Raw genomic sequence first — 26,078 nt, 5'->3', positions numbered from 1 at the left:
CAGAAAAAGAGTTTAAAGGTTGAATTACAATAGATAAGTGAACTGACAGACAACACTGTGTTGATGTAATATAATTTATCCATGTGGTAACTGTATACAATTTCAATCAAGTCAATTTAATTCAGCTCTTTTTCCAGTGTAGACTTATGATTAAGTCATTAATCTTACTTCTCAGAAACTACTATGAAACTAATATGGAAGTTATGAGAGTGAGGAACATGTGCTTCCTTAGAGTTCAGATATAATAAATACATTATCAATGAGTACACGTTACAGTACAGGTGGTACTTACAGTAGCTCTGCCCCCAGAATCATGGGCACTTTTTCTCCTGTGCGGTTGCTGCAGAAATTGAGGCGGAACAAGTGGCTGACTGCGCCCTGCCGTGATGTCAGCATGCCCGCGGTGGTCCGCGTCGGAGACAGGTTCAGATCCTCTGGCTGGCTTGGCCCCACCCAAATCTGATCCCTCAGTGCATAATCTATCACTGTATAACTCTCCTCACTGAAAGAGAGAGAAAGAGAGAGGGAGATATTTAGAGCATCATTATTGGGCCAGTATAGAGTGTTACAGTATTAGTCGTCACAGACCGAACAACAATCATCTTTTTTCCATCTTTTAAACCATTTTAAAACTGTATGTAATGCGCAATAAAGTTGCTGCATGTTCCAATAGCAAAGTGAATTGCAATAAATTATGACAGAATATACAGTTTCAGCATATTTTTTAAGTGCTGTTAAGTCTGAAAAAATGACTGATTTATTTTGCAATACAATTAATGGGGAATTACACCAATTTTTCTAAATTTCTGCAGAACTGAATCACTACTAAGTAAATAAAGTCATTCAGAGTGGTCTGGTGTGAAAGGGTGCATTGTATGAAAACTTACTAATTCAGAATTTTTTTCTGACATAAAAAAATGTCTCGGACAGCATATTTATAACCATTTCATGTAATAACATTTAACGCTGACATCTGGTTCCTATCACCACCACTTTGAACAATTCTGACTCAGAACGACTCTGTCTTTCATATCAAATAACTCTAAATGACTTTGTTTAAAACTTAATCATAAAGTAATGCAGAAATTTAGAAGAAAAAAAATGGTGTAATTCATCTTTGAACTAAAATAACTTTAACTCACTTTGCAATAATGATAAATAGTGGATTGATTATGCTGCCCTATTGTTCACTAGTCTGTAGTGTTTTCTGTCTGTAATATTTTCCTGTTTAGTCTGCATTTAGCTTCCAGGGTGCAACACAGCCTGTGTGACTAGTAACATATGGCTTCAATCTTGCAACAGACAAAGTTTCTGAATCTGAATATTCACACTCAAATTTTACTCTCCTGCTAGCATCCCTCTCAGGATACTCAGGAGCCATGCATCTTTTGTTTTCCAAAAAGAAAATTTTAAGCCATTTTAAGAAATAATTTAACAAATAGGCCTTTTTCTTTACACTTCACTACTTTAAACCATCTCAGAAAAATAGCTCTTCAAATAGCAAGAAACCCTTGTAATGTAATGCAAAGAGAGAGAATAACAACAGCATTCTTTTAACTCTGACATGTCGGTGAACTACAAATGCCAGCCAAACATAGTAAATCTGAGAAAACTAACTTTAACATTCCATCATGCCTACATTTCCCATGAGCACCTGGAGCTCATTAAGTGTTCCTTGCGTGACCCGCCTGCCGCTTCCTGAGCATGCGACGTGGAAGCAATTGGGGTGTTTAGGTAAAGTAGGACTAACGCTGCAGAGTCACGGAGCGTTCACAGCACCGACAAATCACAAACACAATCCTAATGGCACTTCAGAAAGAACACAATGAACCCAAAATACCACACTGAGTCATCCACATACACAGCACAACCTGCTAGTGCACATAAACAAAACTGCCTGCATGCCTGCAAAATATACACACTTATACACAATATATTACACAATATACACACATATTTCATTAGGACTGCTTACATTGACAATGGAAATCAAAGACAAATAAATTATAATTTAATTTATTTATTAATCATTAATTATTTGATTCCTTTGCTGTTGTTTGCATACTAGTGCAAGAAAAATGCTGCAGTTTATGGCAGAACAAGAGCTGCATGAGATGCAAATTTGATATTGTGTGCCATGAATCTGCTGCGAGTAGTGCTCTTTATGAAACACCAGACAGAAAAGACATATACATAACACCAAACTCATGGGGGAGGTCAGCATTAGCCATAGGCTTACCCTCTACGGTAGCAACCCAATCCCACTTCTGACACCAATGTGGCATTGACGTAGAAGGAGACAAGGTACAGGCCATGATTTTAGAGACACTTCAGAAAGAAAGAAGTTAGGAAAGAAGCCCTTCAACTCGCTTGGCTTTATATTTCTGCACATGACAGCATAGACATGTACTTCCAGAAAGGAGGTTTCCAGAAGATGATAATAAAATGTTATCGATGTTAGCCTTTTTTTTTACAAGAAGCTCATACTGTGTGGGCAAAATAAACACTTGAACATGCAATATGAATAACATTACTGCTCTTAAATGGGCCAAATAGGCATAAATAAAAATAAAGTGCTGTATCAAAAGTAAGAGGGAACTGACAGTTTAGCACAATGAGTCATGCATAATTATGCTATGACTTTTTGGTACAGGTGTAACAGCGAATTCTGCCAATTCTGATCTTGGCAGTAACAGCCACTCAACCATTCAACCAATAACCACTCAATCATTCATTCAAGCATTCAAGGGATATGGAGCCTGTTATATACTACCCATCCACCAAAACTATTCTGAAGTGAGTCAACATATTTTGTCAACACTAACAGAAAGCCACTCAACATAGTCGTATGCAGAAGCTTGGGCACCCTTGTCAAATGACATGTTTTGCTGATTGTCAAAGTGAAAATAATTTAACACATCCTGATTTGTCTGATTTTCTTGTGCACATTTATTGCACAATTACCATTTATTTGCTGAATTTAACATATTTGAAAAAAAAACAAAAACATAAAATGTAGCCTGTGCAAAAGTAGCATATTTTATATTGTGTACCATGAGTCCACTGTGAGTAGTGCTCTTTATTAACACAAGGCAGAAAAGGCATATAAATAACACCTAACTCACAGGGGAGATCAGCATTAGCCACAGGCTTCCCCTCTACAGTAGCCACCCAATCCCACTTCTGACATCAGTGCGGTGCTGATGTAGAAGGAGACATGGTACAGGCCATGATTCTGCTGCAAATACTGTGCGTTTATTAAAACACCAGCAGAAAAGGAACGTACATAACACAGAACTCACAGGGGAGATCACCATTAGTCAAACGCTTCCCCTCTATCGTAGCCACTCAACCCAATTAACTGACCCCTCCCCACCCTGACACAATAATACATAAACATCACATAAACTTAAACTAGAGCAACAGTATAACAATAAATAACCCCTTTTTAAGGGGAGAGCACAACCTGAGCCTCATCGCATGGCCCTCTGCATGGCCACAGCTCCAGATCCTCTATTTGTTTGTTTATTTTATTAAACTTTGCAAACATATTGTGCACTAAATTTAAACTTCATTTAGGTTTTTAAGTTTGCTTATTATTAAGCTCTTTTCACCTTGAAAATCATTGAAACATTTAATTTGACTTTTGTACACCACTCCAACTATACATTCATGAAAGCAGACAAAGTAAACTCCTCATATTTTACACAGCATATATTTAACAAAAGGGTGTGAAATGAGTTCAGCTGTGAAAAGCTAAGATGACAGTTTTAGAGAGAGTGTATGTGTGTGTGCAGGGTGATTGTGCCTGTGCCTGTCAGAGAGTGCACGTGTATGCACATGCTTCTCAACCTGAGTGTATATGTGTGACTGAGAAAGACATACTCAGAAAAAAATCTAAAAAGGAAAACACGCCCATATTATGTGAACTTCCCTTGGGCTGCAAGGCTAAACCATACTAACTTTACCTAGCACATGCCTAGACACACATTAGGCATGAACTCACTTATTGGCCCCAGTACACTACACGTCCCCCACGACCCACACAATCTGCCACTATTCTTACATCTGTGCACAGTTTTCCCCACTTACCACAAATAACGATCAACCAAGACGTCTTTGGTGTCTGATGTTTGCTCCTTTGGTTTTGTACTAGATCTACAGGGCTAATATAGTAATGTGATGAAGCCTGTATGCACCAATTAGCAAGCCTATATCATCACACGCTCGTCTCAAACCATGTTGAGATGGTAATTAATGATAAACAGACTTGCTTATGTGATTTTTGCCACTGTAGGATAAAACTGAGGACAAAAGTATGATGCATAAATAAATACAGTGGTAGTAGCCAAGGCGACACCTGAATTTGCTCAAAACGTTTGTCGATTATTATAGTTTACAGTATGAAACAAAAGACTATTTTTAAAAGAAAAGCAATTTGCATAATTATCATTAAAGGTGCATGACTGGACTTGGCCAAGAACGGAATTGACAATTGCAATGGCCAACTCGTTATTTTGATTTTTTTTTGTGTTGCAATTTTATTATGTAAATAATGTGAGGCATGTAAGTGCACTCACGCTGTATTTGAGTGCTGCTGCTACACCTGTACCAAAATGTCATACCACAATTATGCATGACTCATTGTGTTAAACTGCCAGCTGCCTCTTACTTCAATGTAGCACTTTATTTAAACAGGCAACTTATTTTCGATTTAATGTTTTGATTTAATAGGCTGGTGTTTCATTTAATGAGTGTGTTTACATGCACTCAATAACTTGATCATAATAAGATTTCTGCAGTTATCTGATTATTCAAATGGTCATGGTCAACTTAGTAAAGATTTCTTAGATCAGAGTAAGGTCTAGAAATCCGACAAAGAGAACTGGATTTTAGCTCAATAATCAGATTTCTCAGTGCATGTGAACTCTTACTCTGATTTCTTTCATTTCTCTCAGTCTGCACATAGACTGCATTACCGAAAATAAGTAAGCAGTGTTGCCGTGAGATGCAGCAAAACACTTACTGAGCGACGCTGAAACCAACTACATGCTTGACAAAATGAAGGATTTAAATATTCTTTATCTTCTCGATGATGTATGTTTTTTCAGGTAAAGACGCGCAATGTTGTTAAAAAAGCCGCAGCATGAAGTTTGAGTTTTACATTACGTTTACGTCACGTCTTCTTCTGTGAGTTTATTGGCTGGTTGCAAAGCAGAAATCCGATTACTGCTTGACTCATGCAGACCCAGAGTTTCCCAATTATCTGATTACCCAAGAGGATGTAGATGCGTTGAACGAATTACTGACAACTAGCATATTTCATGTGTTCATGGTGCTTAAAAAATAGAAAAATAGAAAAAAAATTTAAAAATCAGTCAATTTGGCTGTATCAGCTAGAAAAGTAACTGGTTCACCCCTAGTGTTAATTGGTGGTTACAAGCTTCAGTGCAAAACAAGAAAAAAAAAACATTCAGACACAAAACAGAGCCATGTCTTGGCTGATCAACTATGTTTAAGAAAAAGGGGAAAATTGTTCAGTTTGCCAGGTTTATGACTGCCTTCAGTTGTTCCCTATTCTGGTTGGGTATTTTGTGTTGTATTAAAAAGGGGAGTCAGCTACCCAGACTGCAATCTGATGTTCCGACAACTCTAATGATTTCCTCCTAAACAGCCAAGAGATGTTTCAGCTCCAGGGATAAACACAGTGAAACACACACACACGCACACACACACACACACACACACACACACACACACACACATAGACGACCTGGAATGAGAAGCATGTTGGGTGTGTGCGTGTGATAACAGTGAGAGTACCTCCTCCTCCGCCCCTCTGATGATGTCATCATCACACTGCAGCTACAGGCCCTTCGTCCAGCTTTCCACACAATGAGGAAGCACAGAGTTGGACTACGTTACATTATCATAGAGGCTTAAAACTTCTGTTTTTTACAATTTAAGGCCGAGCATTATTTTTGTGGGAAAAACAAAGCTGTGTGCTTTAGAGGCAGGAGAAGAGGAGAGAAGAGAAGAGAAGAGAAGAGAAGAGAAGAGAAGAGAAGAGAAGAGAAGATGAGAGGAGAAAAGAGAAGAGAAGAGAAGAGAAGACGAGAGGAAAAAAGAAGAGACTAGCCGAAACAAATCAAAAAGAGAATAAAAGAGAGGAGAAGAGAACAGAACAGAACAGAAGATGAGAGGAGAAAAGAGAAGAGACAAGATGAAACAAACTGAGAAGAGAAGAGAAGTGAAAGAGGAGAATGTAGGATAGGAGAAGAGAAGAGAAGAGAAGAGAAGAGAAGAGAAGAGAAGAGAAGAGAAGATGAGAGGAGAAAAGAGAAGAGAAGAGAAGAGAAGACGAGAGGAAAAAAGAAGAGACTAGCCGAAACAAATCAAAAAGAGAATAGAAGAGAGGAGAAGAGAACAGAACAGAACAGAAGATGAGAGGAGAAAAGAGAAGAGACAAGATGAAACAAATTGAGAAGAGAAGAGAAGTGAAAGAGGAGAATGTAGGATAGGAGAAGAGAAGAGAAGAGAAGAGAAGAGAAGAGAAAAGAAGAGAAGAGAAGAGAAGAGAAGAGCCAGCTGGGAGTTACATAAGCGTTCTGGATGCAGAGAATGAGAGAAGGAAAAGGGAGGGAAAAGAGAAGAGAGGAACAGAGCAGAAGGGCATGCAGTGTGGTCGGGGTGGGAGTAGTATGGTGTTAAGCAGAGCAGTTTTATTTTTGTTTTCTCCTCATGTGGGAGACAGACTAGCGTGACATGGAGACTACTACAGTCTGCAATACACAACACATACCAGAGCTTACATCACACACACACACACACACACACACACACACACAAATATCAGATCATACTTCAGAACACACACACGCCACCGTGGGCTGCTGCAGTCTGCCTCTCATCACACTCTGATAAAAAAAAAAAGTCTATTTTTCTTCAGAATCCCAAAGAATGCGCAGCCATGTGCTCCAGCACTCAGGAGGAAATGAAAAGCACCTTACTTCCAGAAAGGCTTTCAAAGCAAGCAGAGTCTCAAAAACCAGAAGAGGAAAACAGAGTAAAGGAAAAGAGAGAAAGAGAGATCTCAATAGCATGACTGACCGACAGAGTAAACAACAGTACACAGCACTGAGACCACCTATAGACTAACGATAAACGACAAACATGCAGAGTACTGTTAAGGGCTGATAGGCAGAAAAAAGCAAAAGAAACAAGTAAAGAAAGGGAATAAGAGAAGAATAAAAAGGAGAAGAGGAAATAGGAGAGAAAAAGAAAGAGGAGGAGGAGTAGAAAGAGAAGAAGAGTAACTAACTGTACGCAGCATTATAAGACCACCTTAACTATGAACAATAACCATACAGAGTACTGTTAAGAGTCGACAGTCAGAAAAAAAGCTAAGAAAGGGAATAAGGAGAAGAATAAACAGGAGATGAGGAAAAAGGGAAAGAAAAGAACGAGAAGTAGGAGGAGGAGGAGGAGGAGAAGAAGACAATGAAGAAGAAGAAGAAGAACAAGAATAATAACTCCAATAAGAAGAAGGAGGAGAAGATGTAGAAGAAGACATCACAGAAGGCTGCAATATGCAAATGAACCTGTAAGCAATTGCTATGGCAGCTGTGAGCATCTTAACATTTCTGTTCTCTGGACGTTTGAATAAATCAAGACATTCACCTGATACAAAAAAATAAATAAATAAAATAAATCAAACATTTTGGTCAAAATACTACAGGCCAGTCTTTAAACATGTCACATACGGGTTAAAGGGTGTAGAGCAAGGCATCTCGCAATTCCAGTAAGCTGCACTATATTCACAATATTGTATTTCTTTCCATATATTGCAGCCCTGGACACAGCGAGGTCAGCAAGCATACGACACAAGCTTGACTTTGCAAAGACAACGTGGAAACCTGGGGACTACAAGCTCAGTGATTTTGTAGATAAGACGCAGGTGTTATGACTTAAGCCTTGGGTTCACTACACGACTTTTAAAGTCTTAAAAGGTTATAAAAAGACTGGGCATCTCACACAATCTGACTGTTTTTTTTGGGCGACTCAGTAATGAAGCAGCAGATAAACATGTTTAAATGAGGATAATGGATGTAAAAATGTGATCAGTGTGGGTTTTTTTTTTTTGTTAGAGTTTTAAATGTACATGAACTCGATTGCGCCTTAAACTCAGCTCAATAAAAAGCTTCGCTCCACACGTGAGTGACTTTTCGCCATTTTTCTTTGTTTATTTACTGTATTTTCTTCTTTTGCACGCTCAGTTTTCATTGGCTGTTGCAGGAGTCCATTCAGATTGAGTCGTTGACCATCTTACATTAGATTACGCTCAGGGTCGGGTCGGAAAAACCAAACATGTTTGATAAACTCAGACTGGTCTGAAATGCTCACACAGCACTTGACTCTCTCTCCAACTGTCGATTCTGACTGACCCAAAAATCTGCAGACTAGAGCCAACTAGCACAGACTCAGCCAGACTGAGAATCAGGGCTAGAATCGGGGTAGAAGTCATGTAGTGTAACCCCAGCTTTATGCAAGACAAAGAAGTTGCGACTGAATACACTGCTGCTGCATTTCGAGTGCACAAGCAGTTTACGGAGAGAATTCCAGTAAAGTCTGTGGTGCCCAGAATACACCCTTGTGGAACACCCTGAAGCACATAGAGAAACACACATGCAATTCCAAAACGGCTCCGGCAGCATTGGAAAATACCCTGGAAATGCACTTAGCACAACCCAAGCTGTTGAGAAAGCACATGAGCTCTTTAAAACACAGACACAAGACAGAAACTCCTTTCTGCTCATGTAATCGTTGATGAATCATACTTTATAAAACAAATAGTAAAGTGACAAAATCTTCTAGGAAATCTAACACAAATATGGCCACACCTAGCAGATTGTGTCACTATAGCTTATGCTGTGCATGTTGGGACAAGACATAGGGTATGCTGGGAAACAGCAGGGAGGTCAAGGCCACTGCTGGAAGCAACAAAGTGGATAAGCAGAGACTTTCTCCAAAGCTCTGGCGAGCTCTGGCCTGTGTTTAGTCTTCCGATTACAGCAGGTCCTTCTTCCCAGTAAGGGCAATGAGGTAAAAGCCCAAAGAGTCTTTAACGGTCTCTTAAACAGCAGTGCCCAGACTGCAGCCATTGACCTAAATTTGATCCCTGAATTCTTTTGAGATGACCAGGTTCATGGTCTTGAAGTTGACAGTATCATATGTCTAACCCGCACTAGTCTTGATTACTAGGTATTAGAGATTGTGCGTATCGTCGCCATCATGACAAGATCTTACAAATGGTACCTTTCACAGTCTTATTTTGATATATATTAATGTGGAAATATCTTATTCCAAGTCATTTCAAACCATTTTTATTGATCTATTCATCATGAACCACTCACACAATGTCTAAAAGAAGAAGCACTTTCAAACAGCGCAAACATCAGGAAATGTTATAAGGTTTTGATATGGCAGCGATGATATATTGCACCACTGACCTGGACTGAGCTCTGAGTCCTGACATTTTTCTCCTGTGAATGTCAGCCCTTCTCTCTGAGTGAATCAAATAACCACATGTGTGGGCTTACTGCTGCAGGTCAAGCCTCTTTCTGGAATTCATGTAAATGCCACTCATCATATTCACCTGATTCAGTTCACAAAAAAACTTACACACAGAGCACCCTGTGCTTTGTATGCTCACCTCTTTTTGCGGGTGACGATGAGAACGTCGTTGAAGAGGAAGAAGTAGACCTGATGCCGTGACATCTTCTTGGAGAAGATGCCGTTCTTCTCCTCCGAATAAGCCGTCAGCTCGCCCCGCTTCACCATCCAGCGAGAGGACGAAACAAGCGGGAAGGGCTGCAGAGAGAGAGGGAGACAGAAAGAGAGATATTTCAGTTTCTGAAATCAGCAGCAGCTGATACACAACGTTATAATGTCGGACTGAACAATATACTGTGTGTCAATTGTTTATTCGTGATATTGTGACATTTATGCATATCATGCATATGAGCCTCTAACAAATTACAACTTTCATATTTTTCATTTGTTCTGCTTCGTGTATCTTGATCAACTTCAGACATCTAATCTTTAACCATGTTTTCAGCTCATAAAACCCCAGGCTTATTATATCCTAAGAACAGACTTTTAATGAGGTTAGTTTATTGCAAGGTAATGTGTAGGAATGTAATCACAAGATGGTCTTTAATCTGTATGTTACAAAGTACAACTGTAGACCAAACCAGTGATCAGACTCTCATTAAAGACAAAAATAAGAGAAAAGCAGAAGAGAAACTGACAGAGAGAAAGAGCCAGTGAAATATACACAGTACTATGTGCAAATCAGAAGCTACTGATTTAATTTCTGGTCAAAATGACAGTTGAGTACAAGTTATTTAATTGTCAGATTGGATATAAGATAATGCAAATAAAAAATTAGAGAAAAACAGGACTCCTAACAACCACCCGCGAGATCTGGTAGACACCAAAACTGCACTGTGAGAAGACAACCCAGCGCTATGGGTCTGAAAGGATGTGTAGCTGTCGAGAAGCCTCACTGAGAAAAGAAAAAGCACTAGAAAACCAATAGACACAGAGGTTTTATGGACTGGCGAGTCTAAATGTCCAGTTGGGACTACACGAATTGTGAGAAGCAGAAAAAGCAACCAACTTCTAAGACTGAACTTTGAAGGTGAGGAAAAATATCCCTGCAGATTTCCTTGAAAAACTGAAAGCAAGCCTCGTGAAAATAATGGAAGCTGTAATAAAAGTAAAGGGTGGACACACTAAATATTGAAAAAAAATGTTTATAAAATGTTATATTTGGTTGTTGAGGCTTCTCTCCTTTTTCCCTGATGCTGAAAGCCCTCACAGTACTGTATATAGGTTATATTATGAAAACATCTGCTCATAAAATGAAATATTCGCTCTGAAGCCATCGCCTCTGCTCAGACACACAGTGGAGTAACTTATATTGATTTTAATTAAGTTCACAGCTCTGAGTTAAACATGTCAAACTAAATTAAACTGATGGTGTGCATGGCTGTATCCTTAATGCATGAGTGGTGTAATGAGTGCTACTGATGTAACAGCTGGACCGGGCCAAGCTCTCTAGATATTCACAACCTTCAAGACAGCTGCTACACACACATGTGCCAACAGAACTTTCCCACAGTGACTTCACTCTCATACATTCGCGAAAAACACTTGTGCCGGTGTGGTGATGAGATATGGGTGAGATTACATAGTGCACCTGTAGGACTGTGCGAGAGTGCAAGGCTGGAATCAGCAATACATTAAAAACAGACACTTGCAGACAATTGTGTCCTCATTACAGTAAAGGAATGCATGTGAGGGTAACGCGTGTGCGAGGATGTGTGGGAAAGAATACATAGTGAACATGATTTGGTCGAAGGGTGCACTTAGGGCTTAGCTGATCCTAGATCGGCCCTGTTGTCCTGAGAACTGTGATACGCTCAGCCCCAGACCACACAGCATGGTTTAACTTAAAGTTCTGCTTTTCCCAGATGCTCTGCTGAGAGTTCAGGGGCTTAACATCTCACCAGTGGCTGGAGTTCATCCAAACTTAATGAATCAGTGCGACAATGGCCAAGTTCCCACTACTGTTTTTGATATGATTTGCTTAATCAAATTACACAAAGCTCCTGATGTTCTTAGATCAGTCCAGGCAGATCGTTCGGATATTAATGAGGAGGTTCACAATGTCGCTCTTAAACATGATGTTAAGTTATTATTATTTAGTGTTATAAGTACAGGAATCTATCAAGCAGGATGTTTAAAGAAGCATATTCGCGTTATCAATTCTGAAAATCCTCAAGCCAAAAGCCAACATTAAAGCACTGGAGCATCCTGGGGTCAGTGTTTGCTGGTCAACTCGGGGGGAAGAGTTGATAGGAAAATGTGATAAATGTTTTTTTTGGGGAAATTGTGGCATCTGTGATGAAGTACAGAATAAATGATTATTAATTAAGGAATTGGGGGAGTGTTTGTGAGAGAATCTGGGAAAAATTTTGGGGATCAGCATTGGGAAATGTTGAGGAAAAAAATGTTAAAAAATATTGGAATCAGTATTTACAAATGTTGAAAACAATGTTGGTTGTAGAATTATGGCATCAGTGTTGGGAAAGTGATCTGTGTTTGGCAGTGTTGGGATTTGTGTCAGGAATGTTGGAATCAGTATTTGCTGGAAAATGTTGGAATCAGTATTTGTTGGAGAATGTTGGGATCAGTATTTGCTGGAGAAGCTGGGATCAGAATTTGTGGAAAAATGTGGGATAACTTAGGGAACAGCATCGTGAAATGCTGAGAAAAGAGGAAAAAATTGGAATCAGAGTTTGAGAATGCTGAAAACAATATTGGTTGGAGAATATTGGGATTAGTGTCAGGAATGTTGTGATCCATGTTTGTTTGGGAATGTTGGAATTAGTATTGGGAATGTTCAGATGAGTGTTTGCTGAAGAATGTTGGGATCAGCACTGGGGAATGATGAGGTCAGTGTTGGGGACCAAAGGGGTCGGTGCTGGGGAATGTTGAGGTCAAGGTTAGGGAATGATGGGGTCAGTGTTGAGAAATGTTGCAATCAGGGTTGAGGAATGCAAAGATCAGTGATGGGGATTTTGGTATCAGTATTGGAGAACGTTGGGGTCAGTGTTTGCTGGGGAATGTTGGGGTCAGTGTTTGTTGGGAATAGTGGGGTGTTTGTCGAACAATACTCAGTTACCTGGGCTCTCCAGGCTTTTCCAGCAGAATCACCCTACAACAGCAAAATCTGTAACAGGTGGTCCAGAACTGGGAGGAGGAGGGAAGGGCCAGATGTTTCGTAATGTACTGGACGCTGAAATGCTCAGCGAATGTGTGTACAGAAAACACTTCCTTTGCAAGTATGTTTTCCAGTCTTACATATGCACCTCAGAAGCATAATCCTCTCCCACATTCAGGATTATAAAGCATGTACAGTGTTTGTGTTAAAGTTTAGTTCAAGTGTGTAAAAGTGTTAGACACACGTGAACCTCACACACACACACACATGCACTCAAGAACCATCTGCTGCTGTTCAAGATACACTGATGGTCCTCAGAGCCTTTAAATCCTCTGTAAAGGCCCTCTGGGACATGCTGGACATATAGCCCCAGCTCATGCCCATCTGGCCCTGCATCTCCACAGCCTGGTCAGAAAGCTAAGTTAAGCACAGAGGCATTTTTGGCCATTCTGTATGATCTGCAATTTGTCATGGCTGTATAAAAGCAGCTGTACATTGGTGAAATTCTTTTAGATGCTCTGCATTCTGTCTGCAGCCTCTCTGCCCAACACTTTCCCCAATGCGTCTCTTATTTTGTTCTTCTGTCTTTCTTCAGCCTCTCTCTGACCACTCTAATCTCCACTAGGTTTTTGTTCTTTCGGCTGGATCTATCAGCTACAAATGGTTTGCAGGATCTCTGAGGTATAAAGCTCAGTAGACCTGCTACGGCTCAGATATCTAACCCTAAAAGCAGCGTTCAAACCAAGTGGCCCATACTGTAAAGTTTTAGAGTAGTCTTTATAAGCCCTTTTAGCTTACTTAGTTTTTTTGTGATAAGTTGTGAAGTATGTCTATCATCCATACTAGCAGCTTCACATCTTGGCTGGTTAGCTCCAGCACTGCCCTCCCCAACCACTGCTCTCAGGTCTCTCTGGTCTGTCTTAAAATTTCCTTTGTTATCCTTCCAGCATAACTTGCGTGAATGAAAATTATGGAATTTTTGTGAATCGTTACACCCTTAGTTATCCTTTAAAAATATTTAAAGCAAAAAACTGCTTATAAATGAGTGTGTTGATCAGGCTGCCTTTCACTGTAAGAGCGACAGGTAGGCAAATTTGAAAATATGCAACATCATGCAAACTGTCAACTAATAGATGCTGATTTGTGAGGCCTATGCAAAATGTAACTGTTTTTTATTGAGTAATCGAGTCTAACTGATCAATCATGGCAGCTCTAATTGCATGACAGATAGGCCTGTCACTACTATTACAAAATCATTTGATCGCAATTATTTAAGCAGACGGCAACTGTTTCAGCTGAGCCCTGTTATTGTCCAACATTGTTATCTTTCACAATCAAACGTTTTAATGTTTCATCCGTTGGGTTGAGGCAAATACATGGATCTTATGAAAACAAATCCTATTTTCTAGTACCAGTTGTTTACTTGATATCTGCTAACAACAACTGTAGAGGGCGGCAGTGAGTAATGTTTGTTTACTTGATGTTTGTTAATAACACCTTTAGAGGCCGGCAGTGTGTAAGGTTTGTTTACTTGATGTTTGTTAATAACACCTTTAGAGGGCAGCAGTGAGTAAGGTTTGTTTACTTGATGTTTGTTACTAACACCTTTAGATGGCAACGGTGAGTATTGTTTGTTTACCTGTTTGTTAGTAACACTTTAGAGGGCGACGGTGAGTAATGTTTGTTTACCTGTTTGTTAGTAACACCTTTAGAGGGCGACGGTGAGTAATGCTTGTTTATTTGGTGTTTATTATTTACACATTCAGTAGATCAGCACTTCTCCTCTGAGATGATTTGTGAACGTGTTCCCTGGTTTCTGATGTTTTGGTTGATGACGTATCGGCCAATTACATCTGCGGGTTTAAGTCCTGACTCACTTACCTTGATCTTAAATTCCAGTTGCGAGTTGATGGTGTACATCATCTCAGTCCGTTCCATTGTACGAGCTCCCTCGTTACACTTCCGCACCAGCTGCACCCAAACAAAACCACAAATGCCTTTACTACTTTAAATCACATACCATCAGCAGATGAGCTAAAGACAAGTGCAATGGTTCACCTTGCTGACGCAGTGAAGAGCTTTTTTGCATTCCTCATACTGGGGAGAGTCTTTGGGCGTCTTCTGGCAAATAGTCTACAAGAAGAACAACATGATCTGTTAAAGTAGAAAGTTTGGACACTTAAATGTTGGAAATATAGGGCTGTGCGCCACATCAGCACACTAATACGATCCAACACATTGTGTACAATGCTGTGTATAAGCACACATTTCCATTCTAACTTAATTTCAATGTTATGAAACAGCTTAACATGGTTTGTTTCGTGCCTGAAGCTCTTTCTCTCACGCCTCCTTGATATTTCCAGCTCTAGCGCAGTTGACAAAGGAAAAAAAAAAAGAGGGAATAAATCCAAACTAAACTTTCTCAGGCTCTAATAGTCAAGCCTCTCCATTCTCCTTTCCCCAACCTCAAAAAATCATGACAAAGCTCAAGGGACACACAAAGAGTGAAAGACAGAGAGAGAAATAAAAAGACAGAGATGAGATATGATGCCACAGGCTGAGAACTGGCCTTTTGTAAGCCATCTTTAATGGACTACAGACACCACTCCTTCTTTTCAATCACCAGCCACTTTATATTGAGAGTTCTCCAAGTACAGGAGAGAACAAAGATCAGGAACAAAAAAAGAAAGAAAAAAACAAAGAAGAAAACACATCATTCAGGAAACCTGACTACGTCTCCTGTCTGAGTAATTAATGCTTAGAACCAAAACCGTTAAAGCAACGTGCGTCTAAGGAACATCTAACATGAAGTGCAATGCAAGCTTTGGACTGAAATGACACGAAAACAACCCATGATTTTCCTGATCAAATAAACCACAGTGAGGGTCGGAAGAAAGGGAATAAGTCATGTGTAGCTAACGAAGAGGAGAGAAAGAAAAACAGAGAGAAGAGGGGGACCTAATTAACTGAAATTGTTGTGTTATGTAAGAGTAAGTCCTACAGGTCACAGCAATCGAGCCACACGGGACGCCAGTGGCTTTATTCACTCTACTAATTACCTCACAACAAACTGGAGGTGGAAATGAGGTGCTGAGACAGAGCAGTGTGTGTGTGAGGGTGAGTGAGTGGTGTGGGTTTGAGAGAGGATGACGCCTGGTTGCAGGGTGGGCCATTACAGCAGAACCAGCACTAGAGCTGCAGGCATTTATACAGGGTTATAACTCACAATCAGGTTCTTTACCAACTATTATTCACTTTATTGACTAATTCAACTATTATGCCTTCTTAGGTTTCTCTCATTTTGCCCCACCATCACTCAAAGTTCTGCCTGAGGCATGGGCGCATGATTCTGAATGAAAGTTACTGACGCCAAAATGAACTATTAGCATTCGTACATGCTTGTGTTTAATAATATATGGGGTGCAATGATGTAATGAATGAAGACTAGTGGTGCATTTATTATTGCTGACTTTGTAAAAGTGTCTTGTTGCAGATAAGACTTATTCACATATAATATAATATATAATAATACATAATTTTGACATTCGGTAACACTTTATTCGGATGGTCCACTGTACATTCTTTGTAAACATTCAGTATATCTTTAAGTAACATTCAACCAAATATCCATTAAATTCAACTAAACTTCAAGTTCAGTGTGAAAGACTTTATTAAATCTATCCCTAACCCTAAACCTGACCCCAACCTTGACCTCAAGGCAAAACCTACATCTACTCCTAACCCTAACTCTAACCATAATGTTGTTGATAATTAACTGAACATCACCAGAAAGTTTGTTAATGATTTAAATATCTGTAGAGCATCTACAGAGGACCATCCAAATACAGTGTGACCTGACATTTTTTCTGATCTATCAGTCAAAATTTCAAGATAACAAGCAATTATTTTTTCACTTTGTTGAAATCTTTAGAACAGAAGGCATTATTTTGATATAATCAGTCAAAATCTGGACAAAAATTGCCATTATTCTGATGTTACAGTCAAAATCTTGAGAAAAGAAGCCGTTGTTCTGGTATAATCACTACAGACATTATCTATCATGCTGTTAGCTAGCTTAGCTAATGCTACTGGTGTATTTTTTGAGCATCTTATTAAAAACCGCAGTAGTCTACGGAGCCCTGCTGGTAACATCCCATATAAATAAAAACAACACATGGCTATGACTTAGTAAGGCATGGGAAAGACATAACTAAGTTGTGGCCACGACTTAGGAAGGCATGCGAACGAGATCCTAATGCGTGGCCACAACTTAGTAAGGCGTGAAAATTAGATAATTAAAGCTTGGCCACAGCTTAATAATGCATGATTTCGTTCCACTGCCTTACTACGTCGTGGCCTTGCATCAGGATCTCATTCCCACACATTAACACGGTGTGGCCACGACTTATTTTCATTTATATAGGATGTCACCAGCAGAACAGAAAACAATGAGCTAAAACTTTATGCCCAGTCAGAGATGAAGCAAATAACACTGGCTATTTTGTCGCAACAGCGCACGTCAAGGTCTGGGATATATTAGACAGTAAGTGAACAGAAGGTTCTCATAGTCGACGTGTCTGATGTAGGAGAAACGGGCAGGCGTGAAGACCTAAGCAACTTTGACAAGGGCCAAACTGTTATGGCCAGACGAGTGGGTCAGAGCATCTCTGAAACGGCCAGGCGTGTGGGGTGCTCCCAGTCAGTGGTGAGGCACCTACCAGTGGTCAGAGGAGGGACAAACCATAAACTGGTGAACGAGTGTTGGGCTAATAAGGTACAAGGTGTCTTGTATGGTCTGAACCAACTGAAGGGCAACTGTGGCACAGAGTTTTTTTAATGGTGGTTACAGGAGGGATGTGTCATAACAGCACAACCCTGCTGCCTATTAGGCAGTGTAGCTGCAGACCAGTCAGAGTGCCCACGCTTACCCCTGCCCACCGCTGAAAGTGCCTACAAAGGGCATGTGAGTGTTGAAACTGGACTTTAGAGCAATGGATGCAGGTCTTTTACATCCATACATGTATATGGCTATAAGACTATATATATGCGTGCTGTTTTCCTCTGCACCTAGATTCACTGTGGGAAGAAGACAAACTGGTGGAGGGAGTGTGATGTTCTGGGCAATGTTCTGCTGGAAAACCCTGGGTCCCGGCACTTACTTCAGTTTGACAGGTGCCATCTGCCTAAAAATCACTGCAAACCAGTGATGCCAATGGCATTCACCAATGGCAGTGGCCTCATTTAGCAGGGTAATGCCACACCACACACACTGTTCAGGAGTGGTTTGAGGAACATGACAAAGTCTGGAACTGGTCTCCAAATTCCACAACCGATCATCTGCGAGATGTGATAGAACAGCAATCCCAATCCATGGTGGTTCCGCCTTGCAACTTACACAACTTAAAGGACCTCTTGCTACCATTTTGGTGCCAGATGCCACAGGGCACCTTCAGAGGTCTTGTAGAGTCCATGCCTCGGTGGGTCGGAGATGTTTCAACGGTACGCAGACCAGCAGCATTGAAGGCAGTCATAATGGTCATAATGTTTTGGCTCATCAGTGTGTAATTTAAATAGCTGTATACACCGATTAGGCATAACTTTCTGACCACCTCCTTGTTTCTACACTCATTGTCCATTTTATCAGCTCCACTTACTATATAGGTGCACTTTGTAGTTCTACAGTTACAGACTGTGTCCACTTACTGTCCACTCTATTAGACACTCCTACCTTGTCAGTCCACCTTGTAGATGTAAAGTCAGAGACGATAGCTCATCTGCTGCTGCACAGTTTGTGTTGGTCATCCTCTAGTCCTTCATCAGTGGTCACAGGACGTTGCCACAGGCTGGATATTTTGGTTGGTGGACTATTCTCAGTCCAGCAGTGACACTGAGGTGTTTAAAAACTCCAGCAGCATTGTTGTGTCTGATCCACTCAGACCAGCGCAACACACACTAACACACCACCACCACGTCAGTGTCACTGCAGTGCTGAGAATGATCCACCACCCAAATAGTACCTGCTCTGTGAGGGTCCATGGGGGTCCTGACCACTGAAGAACAGGGTAAAAGGGGGCTAACAAAGTATGCAGAGAAACAGATGGACTACAGTCTGTAGCTGTAGAACTACAAAGTGCACCTATACAGTAAGTGGAGCTGATAAAATGGACAATGAGCGTAGAAACAAGGAGGTGGTCAGAATGTTATGCCTGATTGGTGTATGTAAACAGTCACTGCTGTTCAGCTCACATCTGTGTCTATAAGCGTCTTTTAAGATCTACATTTCATAGCTCACCCTATGTGGTTTGAAGTTCTGTTTCTGTCTGCAATGTTACTTAGAAATTTTATGCTATCTACCCATTTAGCATTCTGCTATTAGCTGACACTTGCTACCTAGCGTTAGCATACAATTAGCTAGCTAGCTGTTACCACAAAATTTTAATATAGGACTAGTTTATTTTAAGAGTCTTTAATGATCATCTAAACAAATGCCAGGAACCGTGAAAGCGGTCTTCGCAAGCGTCTCTGAAAGAGCCATGAATGTTCAAGAGGTAAGCTTTCTTTATGGTACAGTGAAAAAACAGAAGCCAAATGAACATTTCAGATCAATTCCAGACAATAGCATCACCGACAAACACACACTGGCATTAATTCTTCCATATTGGGAAATAGGAGTGTTCCAAATACAGCCAAGCTTACTGCTAATCAAACAACCACAGAGACATGATGAGGCAGGATTTAACAGATTCATGATTCTTCACATTACATTCACATTCCTTCCCTTCAATTTCAGAACAGATGTGAATCCAATAGTTATCACAGAGGCTGTGAGTCACTGGGACTAGTTGGGACTATGGAAGGTCATGTGTATTACTGTACTCTGTAGTTACACAACAGGATGCAATCAGAGATCACTATCTGCACTCAGCTGAGGTATTCAGGTACTTCCTTGGGGACAAACAATCAAAAACATTATACTGGCAAAACTAAAAACACGACAAGGCTCAGTGGAAGTGAGAATTAATCCCAGCCTGTAGAGAATTAGCCACTCACATCCATAAGCAAAGGAAGCCGTGTCACTCTCTGCATGGGCAGGATCAGAAAGGAGCACATAGGGAGGTTCCTGCACTCAGGGTTAGCTTCAATCCGGCTCAGGACCTCCTTAAAGGATGGACTCTTGCTTCTATGGAGGGCAGGGAGAGGAAATGAAGATGTAAATATAGAGCCACACAGATGAAGATAAACAGAGAGAGAATGTAGATGTCATTACTGATGGCTACTAAGATGTGTGCTGTAACTGGCTTTGGGACTACAATGTTTCCATACAGTTCCATTCTATGCTGAAAATACATCTATGTCTATGACTAAACAGGGTGATTCAAAAAGATTCAGCCGATTTCAAAGCGCCATATTTTTACAACCATGAGGCGCCTCTAGGAACCAATCACAAGCCAATTGAAAGAGGGGGGTCATAGAGTTTCTGACTGTCAGTGTGGCAGTGGACCTCCAACAGCTCAGAGCATTCATCGTTGGTACCAACAGTTCTGAGAAAAAGATCACCAGTATCACCAGATCTCACGCCGGGTGACTTTTTTTTGTGGGGGTACGTTAAGGATTCTGTTCATGTGCCACTCCCAACAACACTGGATGATCTCCGAAATTGCACTGAAAGAGCTGTGAGTGCAGCGACACCCGACATGATCAATCGAGTATTGGATGAATTTGACTGTGGTGTTGATGTTGTCTGTACAGCTGGAGGAGGTTCATATTGAGCACTTGTAAAGTTATATAATAAACTTTATGCTCACTTGAACCATTTACAGTTTACTGCATTGTTCTGTAATGATTTACAAATGAAATCATTTTAAAATCGGATGAATCTTTTTGAATCACCCTCTATTTGGAACGGGCAAAATGACCATATGTTATCATTATAGTCATAATTTATGTTACAATATGCTTTTCTGAGTAAATTATAGGTATCTGGGCATTGTTTCTTTGTCTAGAACACTGTACCATTAAAAGATAGATTTCGACCAATTACAGAGAGCCTGTAAACAACAACAACAAAAGTAACTGATCGGATGTCAGCTCAGTATTAATTGACCTCGACCAACTATTTTATTTTTTCCTCCTGTTCCCACTCTAACTGTTTATCTTTAGTTCATGCTGAGCTTAAAAAATCATTGCACTCACAGTTTTTACAGCCTTTTTTAAATGTGGCACTTTGCTGATGCATTTTGGCAATTCAAACTTGTAACAAACTAAATATCATGATTCATATTATGCATTAAAATAAAGCCACCATATTTCATAATTACAGTAATTTTACTGCTGTGCATCAGTGTGCAGCGGGGTCCAAAAGAGACCACATTGAATATTCAGGACTTTTTTATTAAAACCTGGAAATGATAAAGAGAGCATTTCAACATTTTGAAAAAACAAAGAAAAGTTAAGACAAGTGAAATGAAGAAGAAACACTCAATATTTTTAATGAACTATTAACACCTTTGGGGGAAAAAAAGATTTTTTCTCTTCCATTAAAGCTCAAAGCTGTTCAGACAACTCTTTGATCTGCTCGTCAGAAGCTTTTGAACAAAGCTGAGGTGTCTGGCTCGAGTGCACGCTGTCGTTAAAGCTAAAGAAAGACTAAGAAATCCTGAAATTCATATAATTATTTTAAAAATTCTACTTTCACTCAAATTGTGCTGCTGCTAATATAATTTGTAATGAAAATGTTCGTATTAAATCAGAAAAGAGTGCTAAATAGAGGCATTTTCACTAGCAGTCTCAGACTGTTGGACTCCCACTGCACATAAATCTTTCTAATTATCATAAAAGTATGATAACTATTACTTTTATAATTATTCATAATTATAACTATAATATTTAATGTACGTGCCAAAGCTGTTTTAACTGAACTACAGTGTCGTCCTTTAGACTCGTAGATGATTAACAGAAGGACCTGGAGAAAGTGGTGATCTCTGCTCAGAAAGCCAGGTCTGCAGAACTGGAAGGTCAAAGGTGAGCTATCGCAGATGACTAACAGAGAGACATCGGTCATGAAAGGAAATGAAAGTTCTAATGAGTAATTGGGTATGTGCATGCAGATGCATGTGAGTGTGTGTGTGTGTGTGTGTGTGTGTGTGTGTGTGTGTGTGTGTGTGTGTATGTGTGTGTGTGTGTGTGTATGTGTGTGTGTGTCTCTGCTTTTATTCTTTGATAATGTGTAATTTAAGACGTAATGTTTGTGATGTTTTTCCATAGTTCACTCAAAAACCCACATGTATGTGTGTTTGTGTGTGTGAAGTTGGCTCTGTACTCACAGTAATCTCTGCAGTGTTCTCTGCTGATACACCTCGTTAGAGCAGTACGTCACATAGGGCTCAAAATTCGACTGGGCGTGTCTGATCACAATGTCGCTGATGTCGTCAATCACGATATTCTGCTGGTGTCTGTCCTCCAGTTCTTTAAAAAATCTAGAGAGTGGGGAAGAGAGAGAAACAAAAGATGAATTCAGTTTTACTCACTTCAGTTGAACTGAACTCAATTAGATTCACCCCAACTGAACTCAACTGAGCTGATCTCAACTGAGCTGAATGGAACTCAATGGAATTTAATGCAACTTGGCTAAACTGAACTGAACAGAAATCAAGTCAACTCAACTGAGCTAAACTCAACTCAACTGAACCCAACCAATCAAAGTAAATACACTTTACTGTCCATGAGTGGGACATTTGTATTGCATACAACACTCATATGAAGATGTATCATATCATATAAAAATATTGTCAATCCAATGAAAATTCAATGAGGGATGAAAAGAAGACATGCACGTGCATGCATGCACCCACCTGCATGTGCACACACACACACACACAAACACACACACAGGAAGCTGTCCTAACACCTCCTTCCCTGCTATATGATCACCTCACAACAGGATATCTCAAAGCCCCTAAAGCAACCCAACATGCGGAAAAATCACACATCACTTTCTTCACAGTGAATACTAGACTAACACACACACACACACACACACACACACGCACACACACACAAATATACTTCCACTGACTCTAGTGACTGACTGGTTTTGATCTGTTACTCTATTAGGCTTCTAACATTAGTCATCAGTTATTACTGGTTAATCATTTTTTAATTATTCCATCATCACTATTATATATTCATTTTTTGTTTATGTTGCTCTTCTTGTGTAATTGCTTTGCTATCTGGTGTGAATCAGATGAGGATGGGTTCCACCCTGAGCCTTGCTTCCTCTAAAGGTTTCTTCCTCTTGCTATTAGAGTTGTCTTCGCCACGGTCGCCTTTGGCTTGTATTTTCTGATAAACTGCTTTGCGACAACACCCATTATAAAAACCCTATATAAATAAAAAAATAAATAAATTCAATAAACAAAAGGCAGGCTTTCAGTTCTTTTAGTTTTTTTCAGAAATATTTACGTATTTTAAGTAAAAAGAGCAGCTTTTCCTCACAGGAACCTGTGAGATGCCTTCACTTCTACAAATCTGTCATTAGAACTGAAGACAAAGGCGCAAATACACTTATGTGAGGTGCTTCCTATACGGACACAAAGCTGTGTGAGTTTATGACCCTTTGCAGGTTATTCCACAGGCCGGGTTCCGCAGCAGTGCAGAGGAAACAGAGTGGACCCATCTGTGGAGGAACCTGCTATGACCTCCGGTTCCGTCACTTCACCCTAGACCTCCAGCCCAGCCAAGCTGGGGGCTATTTCTGGAAAAATTTCTGAAGAAACACGGGATGTCCCCTCAGGGGTCACGTCCTCACAGCCTGTTCCAAGCCCTCTGTGGTTACTGAAGGACACGAGTTTACTGCAGGACAACCAGCACACAGGACCAAACCCCGTCAAGAGGAATGCTAAAATTAGGGAGAGGCATTTGAATCATTCTTGCTATTTGAAAATCTTTTTTTAAATATTCAAGAAACAAGAATCTCTCAATCTCTTTTTAGGCACGCATGATTTAACACGTCAGTTTTATTTGATTTGAATTTTTCCATATATAACCTCAACTACATGACACCATTTTGCTTATCGACAAATGCAATATCAGCTTCTTGGGTCCCCATATTCTCTGCAATTCTTTGTCATTAAAAAAAAATAAATAAATAAATAAATAACACACATTATTAGTGGTGATGTACCAAAACAAAAACCCTAAACTGAAATTTAGGACCAAAAAAAAATAAAAAAAATAAAAAGCTGACAACTAAAAACAGATTAAATGAAAAAATCTTAATAGAATTATTATGTAGGACATGGTATGTGTCACGAAATCCAACGTCCTCGACAACGGCTGGTTTTCCAAATACTGAGGCTACAGATGGAGTCGGTGTGCTTTCCCATCTTCTTCTGTTGTTTTGCTGTACTCTGCTTGTAAAGTGGGATGTCATGCTTTCAAGTGATTTCAGACTCATAATGAAGTCTTGGGTGTTGTATTGCCCTCGATACTCAACACGAACAGACATTATTAACTGCTTGTCCAATACAGAAGAGCGAAATGTACAAACAGCAGTTTTAATCACTATGGATCATTTGCATTAGCATGCAAAGCCATAGACTTTGACAGTTTCCATGTCAATTTTTTAGGCCATCTGGTAGCACTTTATTTGGATAGTCTTCACAGATACTTTAGATACTTCATAGATGCTTAATTTACTTTCATGTTACATCCAACTAAATATCTACTAAATTTACCATAGTTGTCTTTAATTCTAAACTTGCTCTAATCCTAACCCTAACCTTAACCTCAACCCAAACTTAAACCCAACCCTCACCCTGCTCCTAGCCCTAACCCTGGTCCAAATCCTAACCCTAACCCACTGTTCAGAATCAACAGAGATAGTTTGTTAACAATTTGAACATCTGTAGATAATCTATAGTGGACTATCCAAATAAAGTGAAACCGGCCATTTTTTCTTTTGGCCCAAAACGTAATGAAACGTTCAGTCGCCAAATTTTAGTGCACCTCAAATAACTTGTCAATTAAACAAATAACCATAAGGTTTTGTCCATAAAATCTTCCAAATATCTAGCAAATCAGTTCGTAAGTGGCTCTAATGTTCTAAATTTAATATTCATATGGAACAACTACCCAAGGGCCACATCAATGAATACCGTGTGGTGGAAACACCGGAATTTCTATTCTTGTCCTTGACTCTGGATCTGTGGACAAAGTTCAGGGACTGGAACTGTTAAATATACGCTTTGCGTCTTTGAAGCATTAGACACAACAGCGTGATAAAGGACTGATGGTATGCTGGGTATGTACAGCTACGCACGCCCCATGTAGGTGCCGTGAATGTTCAGCGATGTGAGAGAACACACAGCCGTCATAGTTATTTAATATCTGAAGTCTCATTATTTTCTAATCGATTATAACAATATTATTTTTCTTGTCTTTACTGTAAACACTGACCACTGAATAAATAGTCCTCCAATCAGATTTGTGTATTCAGTGTATTTAAAAAAAAAAATTCTTAATCATAATAGTTCGTGTGCGGTGAAATCTGAGATTTCCTGGACTCATGCATCCCCCCATCCTCCATCACCCCTACCCTCTATTTCTGGATCTGCAGCCAGGAGGTTCAGCCAGAGAGCTTGTAGAGAGGAGAATTACCTCTCTGTAATGTTATCTGGGTTTCTCAAACACTAGAGGGCACTACCGAGTGAGTCCAGAATGAATGGGTTAGTATGGAGCATTTGAGCAAAATCATAGGTTACAAATGCTTAAACATTTTTAATGTAAAAGAATAAAATCACCTCCTGAACACAGAACAGCATAAAACACTTTAACGCTGCTGTTGTATTTTTAAGAGCTTTTAAACTCGAGTACAAGAGTTTAAAACAGCGCCTCATGTACGTTCATGACGTCAGTGAGCACAAACAGCCAATGAGCTGCTCCGCTCGCCAACGAATCAGCACTTAGTAACAGTAATGCTGCGTCCTGCTGCCCAAAACCTGTTTACTGTAGAGAAAAGGAAACATACAGGTGAGATTTCTGTGCTTTTTTAGTGAAACACATCCTTCTACTGTCTAAAATTAAAGGAAAGTTCTGTTTAAGTGATTAGAAACTATTTTAACTGTTCGTTTTTAGCCGTTGAGCTCCATTTACTCCCATTCATTGAGGACTCGCTTGCGGATGCCCTCTGCTGTTTAGCAGTCCTGTTTTTGATATAACGGGGGAAATAGGAAGTAGCTAGGCTCCTCATAAACCGGCTCTGGTTCAGCCTTCTAGTGTAAAGCAATCA

At 39.9% G+C, this 26,078-nt stretch overlaps 1 protein-coding gene across 1 annotated transcript in view; it reads right to left on the bottom strand.

The window, feature by feature from the left end:
* Window positions 1-26,078, bottom strand: part of LOC118817719 (rho guanine nucleotide exchange factor 26-like) — an 80,417-nt gene that overhangs the window by 17,963 nt on the left and 36,376 nt on the right. Inside the window, 6 exon segments of the mRNA XM_036584592.1 lie at window positions 293-502; window positions 9,713-9,870; window positions 14,672-14,761; window positions 14,849-14,923; window positions 19,841-19,970; window positions 22,114-22,266. Coding sequence (XP_036440485.1) covers window positions 293-502; window positions 9,713-9,870; window positions 14,672-14,761; window positions 14,849-14,923; window positions 19,841-19,970; window positions 22,114-22,266 — 816 coding nt within the window.

Source organism: Colossoma macropomum, unplaced genomic scaffold (assembly GCF_904425465.1).
Source record: "Colossoma macropomum unplaced genomic scaffold, Colossoma_macropomum, whole genome shotgun sequence".
Taxonomy (NCBI): Eukaryota; Metazoa; Chordata; class Actinopteri; order Characiformes; family Serrasalmidae; genus Colossoma; species Colossoma macropomum.
The sequence above is the reverse complement of the archived record's forward strand: the minus strand, read 5'-3'. Positions and strand labels throughout refer to the sequence as shown.